A 21,092-nucleotide genomic window follows, 5' to 3' on the forward strand; every position below is an offset into this window, starting at 1 on the left:
ATGAGGCTTTGGTGAACAGCGGGTGGATCAGCTGAAGGTTCAGGTGCATCTCTCAGCTCCTGCGTCGGGTCTGTGTGGCTATCAGACACTGTTCATCTGCAGTGGATCGTTTTTAGCCCTGTCACTTCTTCTTTTGTTCTCCACTTGTCTAGTGTCCTTAAAATTTTTAAGAGGCAACAATGCCAAGTTTTCAGCTGATAGCAGCGTGTTGGTGTAAAAATACTGTCAAACTGTGTTATCGTTGGCATGTTTCATGGTCTTAGGTAAAGAAACAGGAAGAAATGTGTCTTTGCAACAGGCTGCTTGTAATAAAGTGCCAAAAGATACAATTTAAATTTGGTTCTTTGTTGTCTCTTGTCTGTTTTAGACACATCTAGTTGCTTCATCTCTTGATTTAGGATCTTTTTGTTTTGTTTGAACAATTCAAAGCCAGTGTTGAGTTCCTTAATAATAGGGAAAAGGGTGGTGCAGTGGTGTGATCGTGCAGTATGCACCCGGGAAAGGTCGTCAGGCTTAAGTTAAGGGAAAGTCTGGCTGCTTGGAAGCAAAATGTACAGAAATGAGGGGTAGCTGGAGACTTTTACTGTATACTCACAATAGAAAACATATTTCACAAATACAGTTGCAACTTTAATATTTTATAGCGATACTTACTCTCCCATCTTCGTCACTGAAGGGCTGGAGAAAGCGTAAACATTCTGAGTAATTGGTCCATGTTTTGTTCCAGTGCTCCACAAAGACCCAGGAACCGTTGATGTCACACTTCCTGTAAGCATGTCCTACAAAATGCCCATTTTAAAAATAAAAAATAAAAAATTATTTCACTCAAACAAAAACACCTTTAAAAAGGTTTAAGTGACTAATGCATAAATGGCCCAAACACATCTATTCTTACACAGGTGATCTGAAATTATTAATCACAATGAATAATACAAACTACACCTTAGTTCTGTGTCGTATATAAAAGGGAAAAAATCATTTTTAATGCCTTTAAAAACCTTTTTACCTTCAATTTATTGTGACTTTCACATCAGGGAAAGAACGGATGTAAATCAAACTATTAATGACTGAATTTAAAACATTAATGTTGACGCTCGATGTGTAAAGTTTGTTCCACTTTAATTCTTTAATTTTTTTTCTTTGTGGCCTGAATATGAAGCTGAAATTATTCAAGAATCCTGCTGTAAGGACCACACAGTTTCGCTAATTATCCACCAAATATGATGTTCCACTTTTCTGTGGTTCGGTGTTTGTGAAGAACACATCAGAGCAAAATTTCTCAAAAAGCAAACTTTCATCTTGTCCAAGACCTTCAAAATCCTCAAAACTCTTTTTCGGATTGTACGCGCTACCTGCGAATATAAGGAGTCGTGCTGAAAATGCTTGTATTAGATGTTTGCTGAACAGTTTGAGCATGTTAAGCTCTAATTCAGTGCTGGAAAAGAAAAGTGTTAACCTTGGTGATTGAAGTCATAGATGTACGATGGGCAGGGGACCTTGGTGATGAGCCCGGGGGAACCGTGGGGCCAACAAATCAGACCGTCCCAGTCTGGAGGGCACACCTCATCTGCAGTGAGAGGATGAAGAAGTCAACACGTCACCGATATGATACCCGGCTGTTTTTCTATGTGTGGTTGTTTGTTTTACATGCCAAGAATATGGACTTCTATCATATATATCCATTCACATTGTGATGCGAATAGGCTTGTACGCTCACAGGTGCACCTGTTCAACTGCTCACTGATGTCAGCTCAGCACATCATTTAGCCATGTAGACATGGTCACAACAACCTGCTGTTCAAAATGAACATGAAAGTAGCAAAGAAAGGGCATTTAAGTGACTTTGAATGTGGCATGATTGTTGGCTGGTTGGAGTATTTCAGAAACTGTGTATCTCCTTGAGATGCTTTTCTCAGAAAATGCCAGCAGATCAACAAAGGTCTGTCATCCAGTGAGCGGCAGTTCCCTTGCACAAATGTCTCGCAGATGTCTGGAGAATGGCCAAACTGATTCAAGCTGACAGAAAGGCAACAGGAACTCAAATAGCCCCTATTCACACCTGAGGTATGCAGAAAAGCGTCTCTGAATATAATACACCGAACCTTGAAGCAGAAACCACACCAGGGCCACTCCTGACAGCTAAGAACAGGAAACGGGTTATAATTTGGCGTCGCCACAACAAGACAATAAAAGATTGGAAAACTGTCTCAATTTCTGCTGCGATATTCAGATTCAGGATTTAATTTAAAAACAAACAAGTGTGGCTCCATCCCAGGTCACCGGCTCAGGCTGGTGGTGAAACGATGTGGCGAATGTTTATTTGGACCCACTGTTTGAATCCCACAGCCTACCTGAGCATTGTTGCTGAGCAGGTCCGTCCATTTACATCCACAGCGTTTCCATCACCTGATGGCTGGATAACGCTCCGTGTCACAAAGATGAAATCATCTCAAACTGGTTCATGAAACATGAAAATTAGCTCTCCCCAGTAGATCTCAGAGCTTTTATTATTGATCTCCTCTTCCCACCGGTCCTTTTTAGTTTTCAGAGCAGAGATTACTGCTGTGCCTTTAATCTCCTAAGACCCGACTTTTAATTTCTCTTTGTTTTTACATTCATCAGGTCCCAATCAGCCCAAATAACAAAGAGTTTTGTTTTTTTACCTGATTTTTGTTTGAGAAAAATGAGATCCACATATGAGGACATTCGTTTTAAATTTCAATAGAACAGTGGCAGTATAATGTCCTCATAAGTGGATATCAGGCCATTGTAGAGCAAAATTCAGTATTTTGGTCCAGACAACCTAAAATGTGATGTCCACATATGTGGATGCCAGGTCCTAGGAGGTTAAAACAGCAGTTTTAAAGGCCCGACACCACAAAGAGTCGGGCCTTTGCAGTGGTGACGACTTGGACACTCCAGAATGAGTTTCCTCATTGCCCTAAGCGTTTTGTTATGAATTCAGAGAAGGCTTTAAAAGCAGATAAAGACCTTCCTATCCAAACAGATATTCAGGTAATTATGTGTCTAACCTTGTTTTGTGGTGTTCGTGCATCTGTTTTATTGTTTTATTTGTTTTGTTTTCTCTTTGTCTCTTTGTGCTTAATAAATAAGTCAAAAGAGTTCACTGTAGTAAATCAATCCAACAGAGCCACATTGGAATGTGCAGCCAAGAAATCATCTTAATATAGACGAGAATCTCTGATGAAAAACCATTAAATGAACATTTGATCATCTAAACTTTTAACGTTGGTGTGATGTTTTTTAATCCACACCTCAAAGGGTTGATTTCAGCTTCCACTGACTGCTGTTGTGTCATTTTGTTCTAATCAAATTACAGACACGAGTCGAGGTTTTCAGTCGTCATCACCTGATGTGTGATTTAAGTGTTCCTGTAACATTTTTGAGCTGTATAATAGGGCTGTTCGATATAACGATATAAAAACGTCTATCGTGTCATTTTACGCTATCGTTTGTTTTGTGGTGTCGCAAAATAAACTGTTTACGGCAATATTTTTTTCATCGTTTTGATGGTCACTGTAACGACTATATTAATTTCTTAAAGTTCTCTCTTTCTCTTATATTTAATATAACCACACTACAGACAGACAAGCGTTTGTTTTTATGCGTTGTCGTTAGCAACAACAACGGTAAAAACACTGCGTATCCGCTTGTTCCACATAAACCTTTCACAATAAAGCTCAAGATCCTGTTGAAACTTTTCAAAATAAACTGAATGACGTGAAAGATGCAGAGTGTTTACGGATGAGAAGTAAAAAAGAGCCGCCAGGTGCTAATAAATAAACCTTAGACTCAAACGTTAGAACAGGCTTTTCCCCGCAGCACGCCGTGTAATAAATACTCACAAAGAAAACGGCGGCTGTTACAACTTCTGTCTAAAAATGTATCGTTTCATGCATCGGTTAAAACACTCGACTCCAGCCACATGACGCCCAGCTGGAAACACTTAATGCAAGTCGAGCTGCCCGAGATTCACAGAATTTACAGAAATTGTTACATTTTTGTGATTTATATCGTTATCGGACGATAGATGTCTTAAATCGGGATATGAGATTTTCACTATTGCTTTCTTTTTTTAATGACATCTAATTACTGCTTCAGCAGGCAAAATGTGAACACCAAGTTTTTCAAAACACCTTTTCAACAGGAAACAAAATCTGTGACTTGTTTATTTAGCGAGTAGCCAAAAAAACAGATTCACTGACCATCCTTCATTAAAAGCCGCTTACACATTTAATTGCTATTTAGATCTGAAAGGAAATAGATGGAACAACAGTTTCTGAATGTGTTAGAAGGCAAAAGGTTTAATGGCAGCTCCTGACATCACAGGGAGGCGTGAGACTAAATCATTTAGATATGGGGATAATGGTGCATATTATAAACGACATCAATTAAAGCCAAAGGGAAGAATTTGACACAAAGCCAGATGTGGGAATCAACCAGGACATCAGAAAGTCTGCTGATGTTTCTATTAGAGCCTAAATCACACTGGCTGACATAACATTACAGGAGTCAGGCATTAATCTAACACCTTTCAGATCTGCCTCATCTGTACTGAAAACTATATTTTCACTCATATCTCAAGATGTCACATAATACGGGTGATGTGAGCTATAAAAGCAAAACTATGTGAAAGTTGATTTGGGATGTTGAAGAGCTCTGTGTGCGTGCACCTCAACACAATCTGAGACTGTTGTGCCCTCTGATTTTGTTCTGGATCAATGTCCATGCAAAAGGGTGAAGACGAGCCTGAAATACTGAAAAAGGCTCCCTACACAGCAGCTTTACTTCCTGTGTATGTCCTGTAATGTGCAATATTAAAAGACACAGTCATACTCTTCTGTTTCACTAAAAGCTCTGTGGAACAGAAATAGTGCTAAACATCTGGGACAATAAATCAATGTCAGCCCACAGGACCTATAGGACAGACTCAGGGCACACTCACAGCTGCCGTTGGTGACATTAACAAAAAGAAAAGAGTTCTTTCAAGAAACTATTTAAAATCAGCTGTTTAATATTTTATGTATTCTGGAAGACAAGACCAACTGTCCATCAGTGATTATGCACCTGCCACCTGGAAAATAAAGAGATAAAAAGCACAAAAGCATCCCGAGAGAGAAATGTACACCCTGCACTCTGCCCAGGTCTAGTGCTGAAGGCTGTGGGGTAAGCTGCGCCCACTTCTGATGGAGCACGCTGGCTCATTTGCTGCTGCAGCTCTGATTTCAAATTGATTCCAAACATCTGGTCTTTTAATTGAAATTACTCATTAAAGAGCACAGAAATGTTAGCCTCTATTGTTCTGTTAAATACTTGCATAATCACTGGTTATGAAAGCTGAACAGACGAGAGTTTCAAGTTTAAAACAAAAGATTATATAAATAATTTGTTTATATATAATATACTGTAAAGGAAGAATAAAAAACAAAACTGTCTTTAGTTCAAATGTCCTTGAAACATCCTTTTGATTTTATTGATTTTATTTCTTATCAGCTCTGCAAAGTTGAATTAAATGCAAACAGATCTTACAACAGATTATCACATATGTAGCACAAATGTTATGTTATTGACTGTTTGAGCACATCCCCTGTTACCCAACCGGGTTACAGAAGCCAGAGGGTGTGCTTTAAATCCTGGGTTTAGGTTGTAAAAATCACTTTTAGATACTTGTCAATTTTTTGCTTGCAAAAGTGGAAGCTCCATATACAAATACGACTCCCTCCTTTCTGCTCTCTGAGCACTGAGCATCCTTAATTGAGATAAGTGTGCAGAAGAGTTTGTGGCCACATCAAATATTAATTTCCATTTGTTTTAATTTTCCCTGTTTACTGACAGTTGGAAAAAGACGTTTAATCAAAAGTATTGATTCCATTATTTTTGGAATCGCCCTAATTTTTCCCTCATCATACAATTTAAAGTGTTGATGTTGCAGCTAAGCTCAAATGTGCAGAGTTGTGTGTTGTTTTGCAGCGACTGTGTGTATCTGCGTGTATGGTTTGTACCTGTGGTTCCTGGTTCAGTGTTGGAGAGATTCTGGTAGCACTGCATTTTGATTTCATACAGGATGTACATCTGCTCCTGTGCAGAGAGCGGCCCATCAAACCCCATCTGTGGAGCACAGCAAACACGATCAGATCTTTGACCCTGTGCATACATGACTGTAAGTCACCATTTCCTGAAATTTCAACAACACTGGGAACATCTTCCTGCGTGCTCTGGGCCAGACCTGCTCTGCCCCAGGTCTTTGATTTTAATCTTGATTTGAGCATATATAAAAAATTATGTGAATTTTAAAATTAGAACCTCTTTGATGCATGTAAAGCGACTTCTTTATAGGTATTATACAGGGTGGGCCATTTATATGGATACACCGTAATAACATGGGAATGGTTGGTGATATTAAAGTCCTGTTTGTGGCACATTAGTATATGTGAGGGGGCAAACTCCTCAAGATGGGAGGTGAACAGCCGGAGAGGTACGAGAAAACCATGCGAGTGACTGTTTATGCCATTAGAGACTAATCTATAGCGGACGGTGTGGTGGGACAATGTATCAAAAGCTGCAATAAGATCATTGAGATGAGATCCAAACTTGCAAAGCTAGTGTGGGGAGACTTTTGGGTGACATCTCCTCTTCTTATGGAGAGTCCTCGATTCAATTTTAGCCTCACTTTCATCAATTAATGCAGAATTTAAAGCAGATTTTTTGTGGTGCATAAATTCTTGGAGACGAGCAATGATATAGATTCACTCTTCAGCTACTCACACGTTGCCAAAAGTTTAGGCCTTGCATATTTATACATTTAACACTTGGCATGAGATAAGATAAAACTTTACTAATCCCTCGGGTGGGTTCCTCTGGGAAATTCGGTAATACTCGTGCACCGCCCGGGAATCGAACCCAGGTCGCAAGAATGGGAATCTTGCATGATACCACTACACCAGCGGCACATGGATGAATGAAAATGAAAAAATATATAAAGAATGTGCTGGTGAGATTATTACACTTATGACTTATGAAAAGATGATTCGCCCAAAAACTTAAATCGCCCTTTCTTAACACTGCTTTTCCTAATTTATTTAAATGATTTCTTTCTGTAGAAGTGAAAATGACTGAGATAACAAATGTATTAGTGTTTTTTAATGTAAAACATTTGCATTCCTTTTTCCTTTGCTCTCTCTTTCTGCCACAGCCTTTTTCTTTATGCAAATCCAACACGCCTTCCATTTTGAGGCTGATACAGAAAATATACATGTGACCTGGTAAGATTGCTGCCACGATTCTTCCCCAAACGTGACCAGGATTGTTATTCAGACATCACACTCACATGTCAAACTGCTATCAGATTTGCATAACGGGGTGCATGTCTGGAAGTGGCTTGATATTTATCTCTGGTGTGCGTAACTGTCCTTATAGATTTTACTTCAGTCGATCCAGTCGAGGCTGTGGTATTATAGTTTGGACCAAAGTGAAGAAGTGACCAAAGAGAGAGAGAGCTATCTCTGAAGTGATGCTTCTGACATGACTAAAACAGGCATATCACTCACATATATTTCCTAAAAGCTTCTTTTAAAACCCCGACATCAGTTTTGATTGACTTCTTATACGAGTCTGAGCAAAAAGAAAAATCGATTTTTGCCTTTATTTACTTTTATATTAACAGTATGCTTGCTTTATTCCTCAAAACGTAAGAAAGGGTCCAGAATCAGTGGGTTCCAGTCATTCTTTCAGTGATTTTCAGTCTTTTTTTGTTTGTTTCTGTTGGCTTCTTTTCACATTGATTTCCATATATTTCACTTCCAGTTAATGTCTCATTTCCACTCTCATAATTTGCTTCACTTCTTACAGAAATCTAAGACCTCTCAGATGTACTCCTCAAACTTTTAACATCCTTTTATGTGATTATTCCAGTTTTCCAAACCCAAGCATTCACTGAAATTCTGAAAAAAAGACGTCATTACAGCTTTAAGCCATCTCACAGCCTCTCCAGGAAAATAACAGTGTGGTTATTGCACCATGTCAAGCTTGCAAACCCATGTACGATCATATATCCAACAGACCATTAAGCAGAAGAATCAAACACGGTTAATATTCTTTGCAGATCATGTTTAAGACGTCTGTGTTTCAGATTTGAAGCCTTAACATTTCCCAGTAGAGTTAATTATAGTTAACATACTTTCAGAAAAATGTTAAAGCTCCATCTGGAGTGTGGTAGGAAACTTGGACTTACTCTTAATTTATGCATGTATAAATACTGGAGGAGCCAAGGGATCGACTCTCAGCAGCGTTATAATGTCGAGCTAACACAAAGCATTTGGTAGAAGCTTAAGAAGGATTCCCACCATGTTTGTTTACTAAATTTTAACAACTTGTACATTAAGCACAAATTGGGGCAGGTTAAAAATTATTACCTAGAATATTTAAAACCTAAACAACAGTCTTTGTTCCCAGACCATTATTGTAAATCAAATCAAAAACCTCTGGAGTTCTCTGCTGTAACTGGGAGGTCAATACAGCATAGTATTGCAATATTTTGTGAGCCAATATTGTATCGATACAGGAACAGGAAATATTCAAATTTAATTAAAAAAAACTGAAATACTTGAACCATGAATACCATGAACAAGAGAGCTCATGTCGCCTGATAGGAGGCAACTGAAGCAGGTCTCTCTTATAAATAACACATTAAGTCATAATGGGATTACTTTTATCAAGGTAAATTTATACAAATAAAGGTTGAATTAAAAAACATTCTGCAGGTTTGGACTGAATGCAGTCCCTCTAAGAGAGGTTGGTGAAGGTTTGCAAATAATTGCTATCTAATAAAATCCAGAAAGATTCATTCTGAGTTTTTCTCAATGAGCACAACGGGAGGGGATTCAACGCAACTGGCTGCCAGTAAAACAGGAAGGTTTCTGTAGACAGAAACATGTGATTTACAATGATTTATCACTGTTAACTGCTGTATTTTCAGAAAAATATTGCATTTAATTGCTAACTTGATCCCATTCAGATGCAGACAGACTCCATCTTACAGCAGCATTTGTGGCATTTTCACCACATTTCTTCAAAAATAAATGAAGAGACAAAACTTACAGATTTTACTGGATAAAACAGATACTGAAAAAGTTTAACTTTGAGTTCATAATTTGGTGATAAGTCACTATATATATATATATATATAAATATATATATATATATATATATATATATATATATATTAGGGATGCACCAATACCAATACTGGTATCGGGTATCGGGACCGATACTGTAAAATGTGGTATCGGTTAACTCGTAAAAGTTAACCGATACCATGAACCGATACTAACTTATTTCATTAATCAGAGGGTGGATTGTCATTTTTGTTGTAGTTTTTTAGATTGGCCACTAGGGGGACATCCCGCGCTAAACAGGCACAGGGTTAGACGAGTGAGACTGGCGGCTCCAGATAAAAAAGAGAAACTGGAGGCTGCTGTAGCTAGGCTAAACAAAATGTCAGCAGTGTGGAACAGCCAACTTTAACTCGGGTTTTGGAAAAGCGATAAAAAATGTCAAGAGAAAATCCACGGGCAGTTAAAATAACGGCGGCTCTGACTCATTTTATCGCTCTGGATGACCAGCCAATGCCAGTCGTGGAAAATATAGGATTGCACCGTCTTCTCAGCATACTCGAGCTGCAATATAAAATTCCCAGCCGCCCACACATCAGGGAGATAATGGTGCCAAAACTTTCTAAAGAGGTAAAGACAAGCAGTGTGTGCGCGATGTCAGTACTCGGTTTAACGGCACGGTGGACTGATGAGGAGTTCGTTCGTCAATGCCAAATACTTTCGTTATTTTGTTTGTTTGTTTATAATATGGACACTCTGCAATAATTTAAAAGTTTATTTTATTCTCAAACCTAATTTGTATTTATTTTATTCCAAACAGAAGTGTTTATTTATTATTCTGAAAGCTCGAGACAGTGCCAATAGTTCAGTGATATTTTGTTAAATTACAATGTGGAGACTCTACAATAATTTAACAGAAGTGCTTATTTTTCACTTGAAATTTTTTTGTGGTCATTTTTATTAAGATTTTATTTTTTATCGGCAGAGAATAAAATAAAACCTGTCTTCCAATTCATTGTATTTGTGTGTGTGTGTGTGGTAGAAGTATCGGTTTTTGTACTCGGTATCGGCAAGTACTCAGATCCAAGTATCGGTATCATATCGGTTTGAAAAAATTGGTATCGTTGCATCCCTAATATATATATATATATTATTGCAACCCTCGGCATATCATAAAATTATTAGCTGTTAGCTGTTTTGCTGTTGCACATGCTGTCCACCAGAGGGCACACCTATTTTGAACCACAAAATGATAAGGAAATGTGTGTTACATCTGTTGGAAAGGGAAGAAGTGTTTTTAACATCAGCAGATATCAGTATCTTATGTCATCAGACTCTACGGTCAGGTGGGTGTTTAGCTTTCCCTTTTCGGTGTGGCCCTCCACGGCTGTCGCAGTTGCTAATGCAGCACCTTGGGGAAAATTAATTGCCTGCTCTGCCGGATATAAACAGCGCTACAAATAAAGCTTGAGTCATAGGTGTAGATAATCCCAGTATGAATGAATAACTGGTTGAAACTCTTCTAGCAGCGATAACCTCAAAAAAGCACTTCCTGTTGTAGCAGCTTATACTTTCAAAACCTTTTAGAGCCATTTTGGACCATAACTGCTTCAACAGAGCTCAGGTGGGGATTTTTGACGTCATTTCACAGTATCTCTACATCTATTCTGTTTCTTGTACAAGCAGCTCTCCTGATACTTAAAGCCCTAACCCAACCCTTCTTTTTTCACCTTGGAGAATAATATGTCCTGTGTTACAGTTGAATCGTCTTAACTGGGCCCCGGTTTTGTCAAAGGTAGCCACAGTACAGTATAGACAGATGTTCTAAATAGAAGGTGTCTGTGTCCCACACCTGAAGGCTTGTTCCATTAATTGGACTCCAGATTTACTCCTTCCTGAGCCAACAACCCAGCCTAAGCCCAGCCATCTCACTGAGGGTGGTTAGCTGGTACACAGCAGATGTTTGACTTTCAGTCTTGGGATAAATAATTATAGTGCCAGGCATCAGAATCAGTTCATTAAGTACATTTAAACCCCTGAAACTTCCTTCGAGGATCCTTTGTTAGATGCAGAAAGAAGCTCTCTTCTTTATTTCATACCCTAAAACTTCCCAGCGCGTCAGTGTGTTATTTTTAAAACTAAGGTAAACTGAAGCTGCTGTTTAATATGTGCACGCTTTATTTGATGTTGCAAATCAGGCTGACGTGTTCATCACTGACTCAGAGTTCAGCCAGTGAGCCTTGGTGGGCTTTACCTAATCTCCCTCCAGACTCTGAATTAATCCCCACAATTTATCCAACAATACAAACAGATCTGACGTTCAACCCACTGTTGAAACAGTTGAAGTAAAGGTTAATCTGTGGGATTAAGAGTGAAAGGTGTTATCTTCACACATCTTTGTCTTAGCCAGCTGAATATCTCTCTTCATGGAAAAAATGCACGTAAACCTGATGGCAGACATGGATGAAATTAAAGCAGCTGTACGGGAAGAAGATTGCACTTCACTTGCAAACTGAAGCAAAGACTTGAGTCTGATTAGCAGGCAACAGGCTTTACCTGGAAAATGTATTTAAAAAAAACACATTTTTTAAATACAATACTGACAAATTAAAGGAGGAGTAGCATCTGTCAGTGAAGCAAAAACCAAAAACCATACAATCCCAACTTTCAATGGCTCATATTTCAACATTTGAATATACCATATGGCCGGCACTATTCATTATTCCATTATTGCTATTTGATATTCATAGTATGAAATGATGTTTGGCATCAGAAATGTTATTTTCTGGTTTTTATGTACACTCAGATCCTTCATCATCACAGAGGATCCAGTGCTGAAGCCGCTGTCCGTGGTGCTGTTAATGCAGGAACGCTCTCCTGCCCTCAACATGCTGCAGCTTCACTATAAACAACTGGGACTCATCAGTGACTAATAGTACATCAAGTCTGGTGATTCATGTGTCAATTTTTTACTCAGCCCAGCTTCGAGTTACATGAGAAATACTCTATTCACATACATCATCTTATTTAAAAAAAACAACAACAACAATTTAGTTCCTTGGAAGCATTCGGTTTGGTTTTGCTTCATTACTTAAAAAAGTGAGGCTTAACAAACCCATCACAATGTAATCTGAAAGGCAGCTGATGTGGGCAAGCTGATGGTTATTTTAGAACACAAAACTTATCAGATGTGGAACAAACTGCTCCTGGCAAGTTAAGCTCATAACAAATGCATCGTCTCTATCTGCTGTGCTGATATTGATATTGATTTTATGATGAAATGTGGAGTGTGCGTGCGTGAGTGCGTGTGTGGTCGCAAAAATCTACAGCACAAAATAACAAAAATAATATATATAGAGAGAGAGAGAGAGAGCGCGATTGCCTGCTGTGTCTGCAGGGGAAATGATGCATGGTGCTGGTCTAACATTATATAATGACAGTTTATATTCTCATGTTTCTGTCGAGCCTCTTTGGGCTCAATGGGGGAAACAATTGCTCAAAAATATGACTTTAGCAGCACAAACATGCCGCGTGCTGTGGCGCGTGCCCAGCATAACGTTTCTTACCTGTGCGTCAACCACAAGCCAACACAGGAAAAAGTTTGGGACTAATATCCATAAGAGAAAATTCATAGTTCGTCGATCTGCCTTCATCCCCGGCAGTGTGAAGAGAACACCAGGTTAAATAGTTAATTATAAATCGTGGTTTCTTTCTTCACACCGGAGTATTTCGGGAAAGTTTAACCCAAGTTGTGGTCAAAACCTGAGCCGTCCGCGCAGTGGAAACGACAGCGGTAGTGGACAAAATCCCACGTTTCCCCACTCGGGAAATCCTCTCGTGCACCCATGAATGTTTCCAAAAAGGACTCAGAAATCACCACGGAGTTATCCCGGGCATAATCCTGGAGGAGCGGTACAGACACCCGAGATTCCCGTTAAGTCTGTGATGTGACGCTCAAGCACAACACGCAGCGCCCGACATGTGAGCCGGGGGGGAGAGGTGGGGTTCATGTAAAAGTGGTGTCATTCTGAAACATCCTCTGTCGTAAACACGCGCAGCAAGGAGATGTTTTCCTTCTCCTCGCGCACTGATTCAGTGCCCTGGGCAGTGTTGCCAACTCCTCAGTAAGGAAAATTGCTATTGGCTGTCCTAAAAGTCGCTAGAAGTCGCTAAATGACGTCATCACCTAATTTGCATAATTGGTCATGCTAATGTAATTGTAACCTATGTTGTTGGAGAGAGAAATAACATTGTGGAAGAGACATAAAGTGAGTAAAAAACATCCTAAATGCATTTAGAATTTATTTAGAACTACAAATTAAATTTATTTTAGCAATTATTGTTTTTTTTAATGTCACAATTCCAACCCTGCTCCTTAATCCGGGCTTGGACCGGCAAAAGTGACCCGAAATAGGCACTCTGGTGGAGGTACTTTGTGTGTGTGTGTGTGTGTGTGTATAAGTAGTTTTAAACCTTGTGATCCACAAAACAGCATAAGAGTAAAAGAAGAACTGACTGCGTTACAGCACCCGCTGCTTGTTGAGAGTAAAAGCCATATGCGCGTTCACGTCTTTTTTTAGCGACTTTTTTTTAGAAAAAAAGTCGCTAGGGGGTCTGAAAACTCGCTAAATATAGCGACAAAGTCGCTAAGTTGGCAACACTGGCCCTGGGTAGGAGCAGTGCCGCTGATTGCTTACAAGGGCGTGGGTTTGTTGTCAACACCGGGGGGCATTCATTAGGCGGGCAAACTTTAGATCCTCCCCCAGGAAACACCGAGCATTAAACAGGGAATGCTCTGCGTCACTTTGTGCCAGATTTTGGTGAAAAAGCTTCAATTCTGTAAAAATGCAGAAATATGGAAAACTGTTAAAATGACATTAGGTTAAAACAACTACTCATGTGTATTATATAAATACTGCTGAAGTTTGGTTCACCGCATGTAAAATCCATGAATTCAATATAACCTACTGCTATCATACAAAATCATCATAACGCGTTTTTGGCTCGTTATTTATATTACAGACCAAATCCAAAAAATGTGTAAAATTTAAATAAAACATTTGCAGATATTATATCCATATTTAATTCACATTAGAACACAGAAAACTACGGAGTCCCGCAGGGGACATGGGGGAAAAAAAAATTAAGACGGACTTTTGCGAGATCTTGCAAAAGTTGAATTCCAACAATGGCGGCAGCTACTTAGTTGTAATATTACTCTTTCTGGGTCACAAAATACACTTTTAAGATATTTTGAGGCGTGAATGTAGTTGTGTAAACGTCAGATACCTGCTCGGTTTACAAGATATCACATATTTGCAAAAGTGCTCCGACGTTTTCGGAGATGTATGAAACTTTTGCGAGATCTCGCAAAACTTTTGCGAGATCCCGAGTTTGTTTTCCGAGATATCGCAAAAGTTCATCTTCATTTTTTTTCTCCCATGTCCCTTGCGGGGCTCTGTAGAAAACAATACCAATATTGGAAGAAGAAATTTTACTGTTTCATGAAAAATATGAGTTCAATTTCAGTTTCACGCCGGCGTTCCAGGAAAGGCTGAAAAATAAAGTGTTGCTAGAAAGAAGCGGCTAGGTTAATCGGCAGCTACTGTTGTGCCTGTTATCGGACCCGGAGTTTGCAACATCCCCCAAAAACACGAAGAGGAGAGTCCTGGCCCCTAGCCCTGCCAGTGTAGCAGAAATGATGAGGATGATGATGCAGCAGCAGCCGTTCTTCTCTGTGTGAGTAGCTTAATGTTGTTCGTGTGTAATTTACGTTGAGTAGGCTAACCACGTTATTACATTAATGAATGTAAGGTGAACTAGCAAACACCATCATAGCTACATGCAGCTGTCTTCTTGTTTGATGGCAGATACTCCCTTCACCCTGGCCAAAAAGGCTAAAATGACCAAAGAAAAAGTGGAAAACAGTTAAACATGAGAGGTTTTTGGACAAAGTTTGTGTTTTTTCCATTGTTTAAGCTGCTTCCAGCCAAGAGTGATACCATATATGCCCCATAGCTGCAGAAAAGGCTAACATTGTTATCTTTTTACAAAAAAACAGCTGAACATGAGAGGTTTTTGGACCAATTTTGTGTTCTCCATTCTTTAAGCACCGGTTTGAGCACCGTTTAAGCACCAGCACCGTTTCAAAAGTACCGGTTTGGTACTGGTATCAGATAAAACCTAAACGATACCCATCCCTATATTTAACTGGTGAAGTGTTGCTGCTGTGTATTGCTGCTATTGTGTGTGTGTGTGTGCGTGCGTGCGTGCGTGCGCGTGCATTTGCCAATCAGTGATTGTATAAGCTCACACTTTTTATTCATATTTTGGGAGTTAAAAAAGTAAGCTAAAAACAGAACTGAAGAACAGAAGACCTACCCGGGTCAAATGCATAATTTCCTTTGTGAGTCACATTAAAGATGTTTCATCATCAAACAAACAAACATCTAAACAAAAGTCGTCTGTCTGAATTTGAAATGTCTGAAAATCTGGCACATCTCACTTTTAGTTTCATCACAAACTAAAGTAGCTTTTGTGTTTTACAGTGTGAGGAAAAGTAACACATCACACCCATCAGTCTTTATTGCTCGTCTTTGTCCTGTCTCCCTCCCCTCATCCAACCGGTCGTAGCAGATGGCCCCGCCCCTCCCTGAGCCTCGTTCTGCTGGAGGTTTCTTCCTGTAAAAAGGGAGTTTTTCCTTCCCACTGTCGCCAAAGCATTTGCTCAAACAGGGTCATCTGATTGTTGGGTTTTATCTGTTTTCTCTGTATTACTCTGGGTCTTTACCTTAGAATATAAAGCACCCAAGGTGACTGGGATTTGGCACTATATAAATAAAATGAAATTTACAGACCTCCCTCTCCACAGACACCTCCTCACTCCAGGGAGTCTGGGACGGATCGTTCGGATGCCCGGACCGCCTCAGCTGGCTACTTTTGATGTTGAGGAGTAGCCGCTGTTGAGCCTTCTCACAAAAGATGGAGCTACTCCTTCTGTTAGTCACCACCCACAGTTCATGGTCATAAGGTGAAGGTGGGAATCTAGATGGGCCAGTAAATGAAAAGCTTTGCTTTCATGCTCAGCTCTCTGTTAAAGCATAACAGACCCGTATAGTATGTGAATCCACTCCTCTCACTCAGACTAGACCCTGAGATACTTACACCCCTCCACATGTGGCAGCTCCTCCTCAGCCTTTTACATCTGAGAGCCTTAGCATCAGATTTAGAGGTGTTAGCTCCCATTTGTGTTCTGGCTACAAAAGTACAGGGACTGATACTCAATACTCACAAAGCACCAGAAACTACCAAAGAAACTGCATTGATTTAAAACGATTGTATCTATAAAGTCAACAAGGAAAATATTCAAGGCAGTCGCCCCATTTTCCCATAGACGTCCGAGGAGTATTACCATTTTTGGCAAGTAGAGGCGTCGGCTCCTACTGACCATAAATGCTGATTTAACTCTTACTCCTATAAAGACAGCTATAATTTGACAACTTCCACAGTAGCCTTATTGAAACCTTAGAATATATCAGTAAAGACGTGGTTTAACCCTTTAAGACCTACCATAGACCCAAGTCCGACAGAGCTTATATTATATTTTTACATGCTGTAGTGCCATTTTTGGGAGCATTTCAAGTTGATATACATCAATACAACCATTATAGCCCAAATTTTAATAATATGTCTGCATTAAGTGCATAGTAATTACATAAATTGCAAAAAAGTGCAATAAACTACAAAAAAATGTGAAAATCGGTTTTGTTTTTTTAACATATATTTCTAGTTAGAGAAATTTAAGAGGCTTATCCCTCAAAACTGTAAATACAAAAAAGTTGCACAAAATAGTTTCCCACCACAGGAAATTTATTTTGAGTGTCTTCATAGTTTTATTTTTGAAATACACCATATTTTATACACTGCAGGAAAAATGAAAATAAATATCATAATGCAAATTTGTAAAAAAGCAGCATATGCATCAAAATAAACTATTTCCAGCAGTGCAATATGAGTCCTAAGCATCCCAGAAACCACACAGAAAGTCATAAAGTCAAACATAACTTTTAAAAACACCAATATAGGCTCATAAGGCCTTGATGGTAAAAAAAAACTACATTTCCGCAAAATGACGTCACTTTCGGTTTCGGGCAGGTCATGGCGGACATGCGATAGTTCGCGCTGATGGACGTAGGAAGTGTTACAAACAGCTGATCGGATCGGCAAAGCGTGTTTCTGGAATATTATGTTTTTGTTGCTGCAAGTGCTTTTTATGCAGTTTTTGCAAAGCTACATGTGGAAGGAAACTGTGACCGAGGACAAGCTGATGGCATAAGATGTAAGTACAACTCCTCCGGTTTCATATGCGAAAAAAATTATTGCGCTAGCTCACGTGGTTGCAGAGCTACCGGGATTTAAAAAATAGTTACGCAAAACGGAGCGTGCTGCTCTGACCGGTTTTAAAGGGTTAGTGACTATTGGAATAGTTTCTGGGGTTTTTAAGGGCAATTGCCTTGTTAAAGACCTTCCTCACTAACTGCTGATGAACTATGACAATATGCACTCAGTTCTGAAATGAGCTTCCACAGTTACTTCTTCTGAGAGGTAAAGAGTTAAGACACAAGTGGCAATGTTTGCCTTTGTACAGGGAGGGGAGGCTGTCACAGAGGTCACCGGGCTGGCCTTAGCGGAGCAGGTATGAAAAGTGAGGTCTCTCTGCAAGGCACGTCAGTTTTGCTTGAAAAAACAAACTGATAATATTTTTGAATATGAAGGCTCCAGAACACATTTGTCCTTGAACAGTATTTGGGACCTTTGACATTAAAATATCTGCCTGTTGTTGTTCTTACTGGTATTTCTAAAAGAGAAAACCTTTTACTAAAGAGATTGCAAAGAAGATGGACAACAGAATTTTATAGCCGTAAGAGATTTTTCTGCTCAGAGCCGGCTCTCAAGGTCTCTGTCAGGAGTTTCTCTTATCTACTTTTAGGAAGACAGACACTGGCCTTGCTTACACAACATTCCTCCTCTTTCTAATAGATTAAAGGTGAAGGAGCTGTGTTAGCCCTCTGTGAAATGATGAGAAAACGTGAATAAAGTGTAGACGCGCACTCCAGTACACGACCTTCACAGCTAGTAGCCGCACATAATACCAACACATGGGGTCATCTCCGTTCTCCTCGATGATGAGCTTTCTGCAGACCTGAATGTGCCGGGTGCCGTCAGACTTCAGGAGTGAATCCAGGCTGTGCAGGATGTCTTTCTGTTATCTGGCTTCACTTATCCTTTTAATGCAATCAAATGTCAGTTAGTCAATCCAGGGGTTTCCCAGCGTAGCTACAGCGAAAACATCTGAGCTCTTTCAAACACGAACAAGTTTGCAGACAGCAGAGCAACCGAGCCAACAAAGAATATGCGATAATATGAGGCTGTACAGTAGCAGAGCGTTAAAGAGCTGTATGGATGTTGTTCAGCAAGACTGGAAACGACACTCTGCATTGTTAACATTTATCCGATTTGCAGCCAGGAAAGAAAGCTGGAAGAAATGCTGACTCTGGAAGGTAGAAGTTACCAGTGAGACACAGCAGAACCTGATGGATTGTAACTGTGACTCCATTACAAGGATTTTAACATAGTTTCTATTCTCTGGTGACCTTTACCTGTCTGAGTGCATTAAAGGATACGGCCTCTGTAGTTTGGATAAGTTCAAGCCCTGCTCCCGTCTCCAGCCTCTGATCTGACAACATTTCTGCAACACTGAGTGTTGCACAACCAAGTGTCTGGAGATTTCTTAAAAAGTCTGTGCAACAATTTCTGTTTCATCACTTTCTAGCTCACGTTGAGCCGTGTCTGTCTTTCTGTCATAAGTTGGCTGTGTGAGCTGATTATTATGGACCCAAATGCAAAGCACAGGAGGCAGGAGTCACATTCAATATGAGCGTTTAATGCTGATTAGTCCAAAAACACAGGAACAAACGGGAAATCGAGCAAAGGAATACGAAACACTGGAAATCCCCAGGGAATACAGATTCACCGGAGAACTTAGAGCAAGGATACACGGAGCTTTATGAGGAATGATGTAACAATGAGCACGGGGAGACAGAGACAGCATATACCGGGGGTGTCGAACCTCAGTCCTTGAGGGCCAGTGCCCTGAAACTTTTCCATGTGTCCCTGCTGCAAGGCACCTGAATAAAATTGTAAGTCGTTAGCAAGACTTGACTGCATGTCGAGGTGGCGACCCCTAACCCTACTCACATAAATGCAAATAAAAGCGTAAGATTAAAAAATAATAATAATAATAATGGATTGCATTTATATAGCGCTTTTCGGGGCCCTCAAAGAGCTTTACAATTCCACTATTCATTCACTCACTGGTGGAGGCTACAGTTGCAGCCACAGCTGCCCTGGGGCAGACTGACAGAAGCGAGGCTGCCATATCGCGCCATCGGCCCCTCTGACCATCACCAGTAGGCGAAGTGTCTTGCCCAAGGACACAACGACCAAGACAGTCCGAGCCGGGGCTTGAACCGGCAACCTTCCGATTACAAGACAAACACCCAACTCTTGAGCCACAATCGCCCTTAGCTTCTAAAACTACTTTTATTGTGCCACGCTCATTCACTCTTGAGCTGCTGTAACATGAATCAAATAGCTGAATTGCCACCCAAGCATGCCTTGCTAATGACCTACTGAATTTTATTCAGGTGTGTTGCAGCAGGCACACATGGAAAAGTTTCAGGACACCGGCCCTCGAGGACTGGAGTTTGACACCCGTGGCATATACACTCACAGCAGAACAAGGGGTGAGATACATGCAGTGTTGGGAAGGTTACTTTTAAAATGTATTCCACTACAGATTACAGAATACATGCCCCAAAATGTATTCTGTAACGTATTCCGTTACGTTACTCAATGAGAGTAACGTATTCTGAATACTTTGGATTACTTAATATATTATCATGCTGTTTACAACTACATGAATGTACTATTGCTGTGATTTATTACTGTTACTGAAGGTCCGCGGCTCCGAACCGTAGTAAAGGGACCTCTGGCTAATACGGTGGGTTCTGTGTCGGCTCGTAGCCGAAAACTAGCTTTACTTTGTTGTCTGGGTCAACTTTGCTAGCGAGAGACAGAGAGAGGCGTTGAAAGGCTGCTCCAACAGAACTTATTGTTTTTGGAGGAAAACACGAACACGGTGTACAGTCGAGTCTTAATAGCTTACTTACAGCTGGGCTCGTCAGGCACTCTTCTTGGCTGCAGTGGTTATTATTATATTTACATGCTTCCAGCTCCCGTTTCTGCTCGATGACAGCTCGTACTTTTCCTTTTTCTCCCTCCCTCGCTCACAGACACATAACGGGTATGGCAGTCCATTCTCCCTGCAGCACGGACTACACTGCCCATGATGCTACATTCTTTAGAGCTATACCGGTAGCATTCTGCCTGTTAGCTTAGCACAACAACAACAAAACGGCGCTCTCTCACCCAGGAAACACGCAGAGAGAGAGCGTCACCCTGTAACCATGGCAACCGTAACGCTGCCGCCTGGAACAACAGAACGTAGCTGTCAAACAAAACCCAAACAGGCCTGACCCGCGACAATATGAAACAGGGAAGTACCACCGTGTAATCCATTTATTTCAACAAAGTAACTGTATTCTAAATACCACCTTTTTAAACGGTAACTGTAACGGAATACAGTTACTCATATTTTGTATTTTAAATACGTAACGGCGGTACATGTATTCCGTTACTCCCCAACACTGTAGTGATGGGTCGTTCGCGAACGAAATTGCTCTTAGAGCCGACTCTTTGAAGTGAACGACGCGAGCCGGCTCCTTATTGGGAGCCGTGAGGTTTTTTTTTTCTTTCTCTCACCCTCTCTCTCGCCCTTTTTTCCGCTAAACTCCGCACGCGCAGCCTGTACTTTGCGCTGGGCAGAGGGGGGGAGGGGCG

The 21,092-nt window shown here is 40.3% G+C and overlaps 1 protein-coding gene and 1 non-coding gene across 2 annotated transcripts in view; both read right to left on the reverse strand.

Moving 5' to 3' along the window:
• Positions 1 to 13,233, reverse strand: part of pth2ra (parathyroid hormone 2 receptor a) — a 73,982-nt gene extending 60,749 nt beyond the window's left edge. Inside the window, exons 1-4 of the mRNA XM_085135739.1 lie at positions 12,698 to 13,233; positions 6,024 to 6,129; positions 1,457 to 1,567; positions 655 to 779 (exon numbers count right to left, since the gene is read on the reverse strand). Of these exons, the coding sequence (XP_084991865.1) occupies positions 655 to 779; positions 1,457 to 1,567; positions 6,024 to 6,129; positions 12,698 to 12,784 (429 nt within the window). The 5' untranslated portion in view covers positions 12,785 to 13,233. The remainder of the gene's footprint in view (positions 1 to 654; positions 780 to 1,456; positions 1,568 to 6,023; positions 6,130 to 12,697) is intronic.
• Positions 6,901 to 6,971, reverse strand: trnag-ccc (transfer RNA glycine (anticodon CCC)). The gene has a single exon. It is a non-coding gene; the product is annotated as a tRNA-Gly (tRNA).
• Positions 13,234 to 21,092: the final 7,859 nt, after the last annotated feature.

The sequence above is a fragment of the Neolamprologus multifasciatus genome, chromosome 16 (assembly GCF_963576455.1).
Source record: "Neolamprologus multifasciatus chromosome 16, fNeoMul1.2, whole genome shotgun sequence".
NCBI classification, from domain to species: Eukaryota; Metazoa; Chordata; class Actinopteri; order Cichliformes; family Cichlidae; genus Neolamprologus; species Neolamprologus multifasciatus.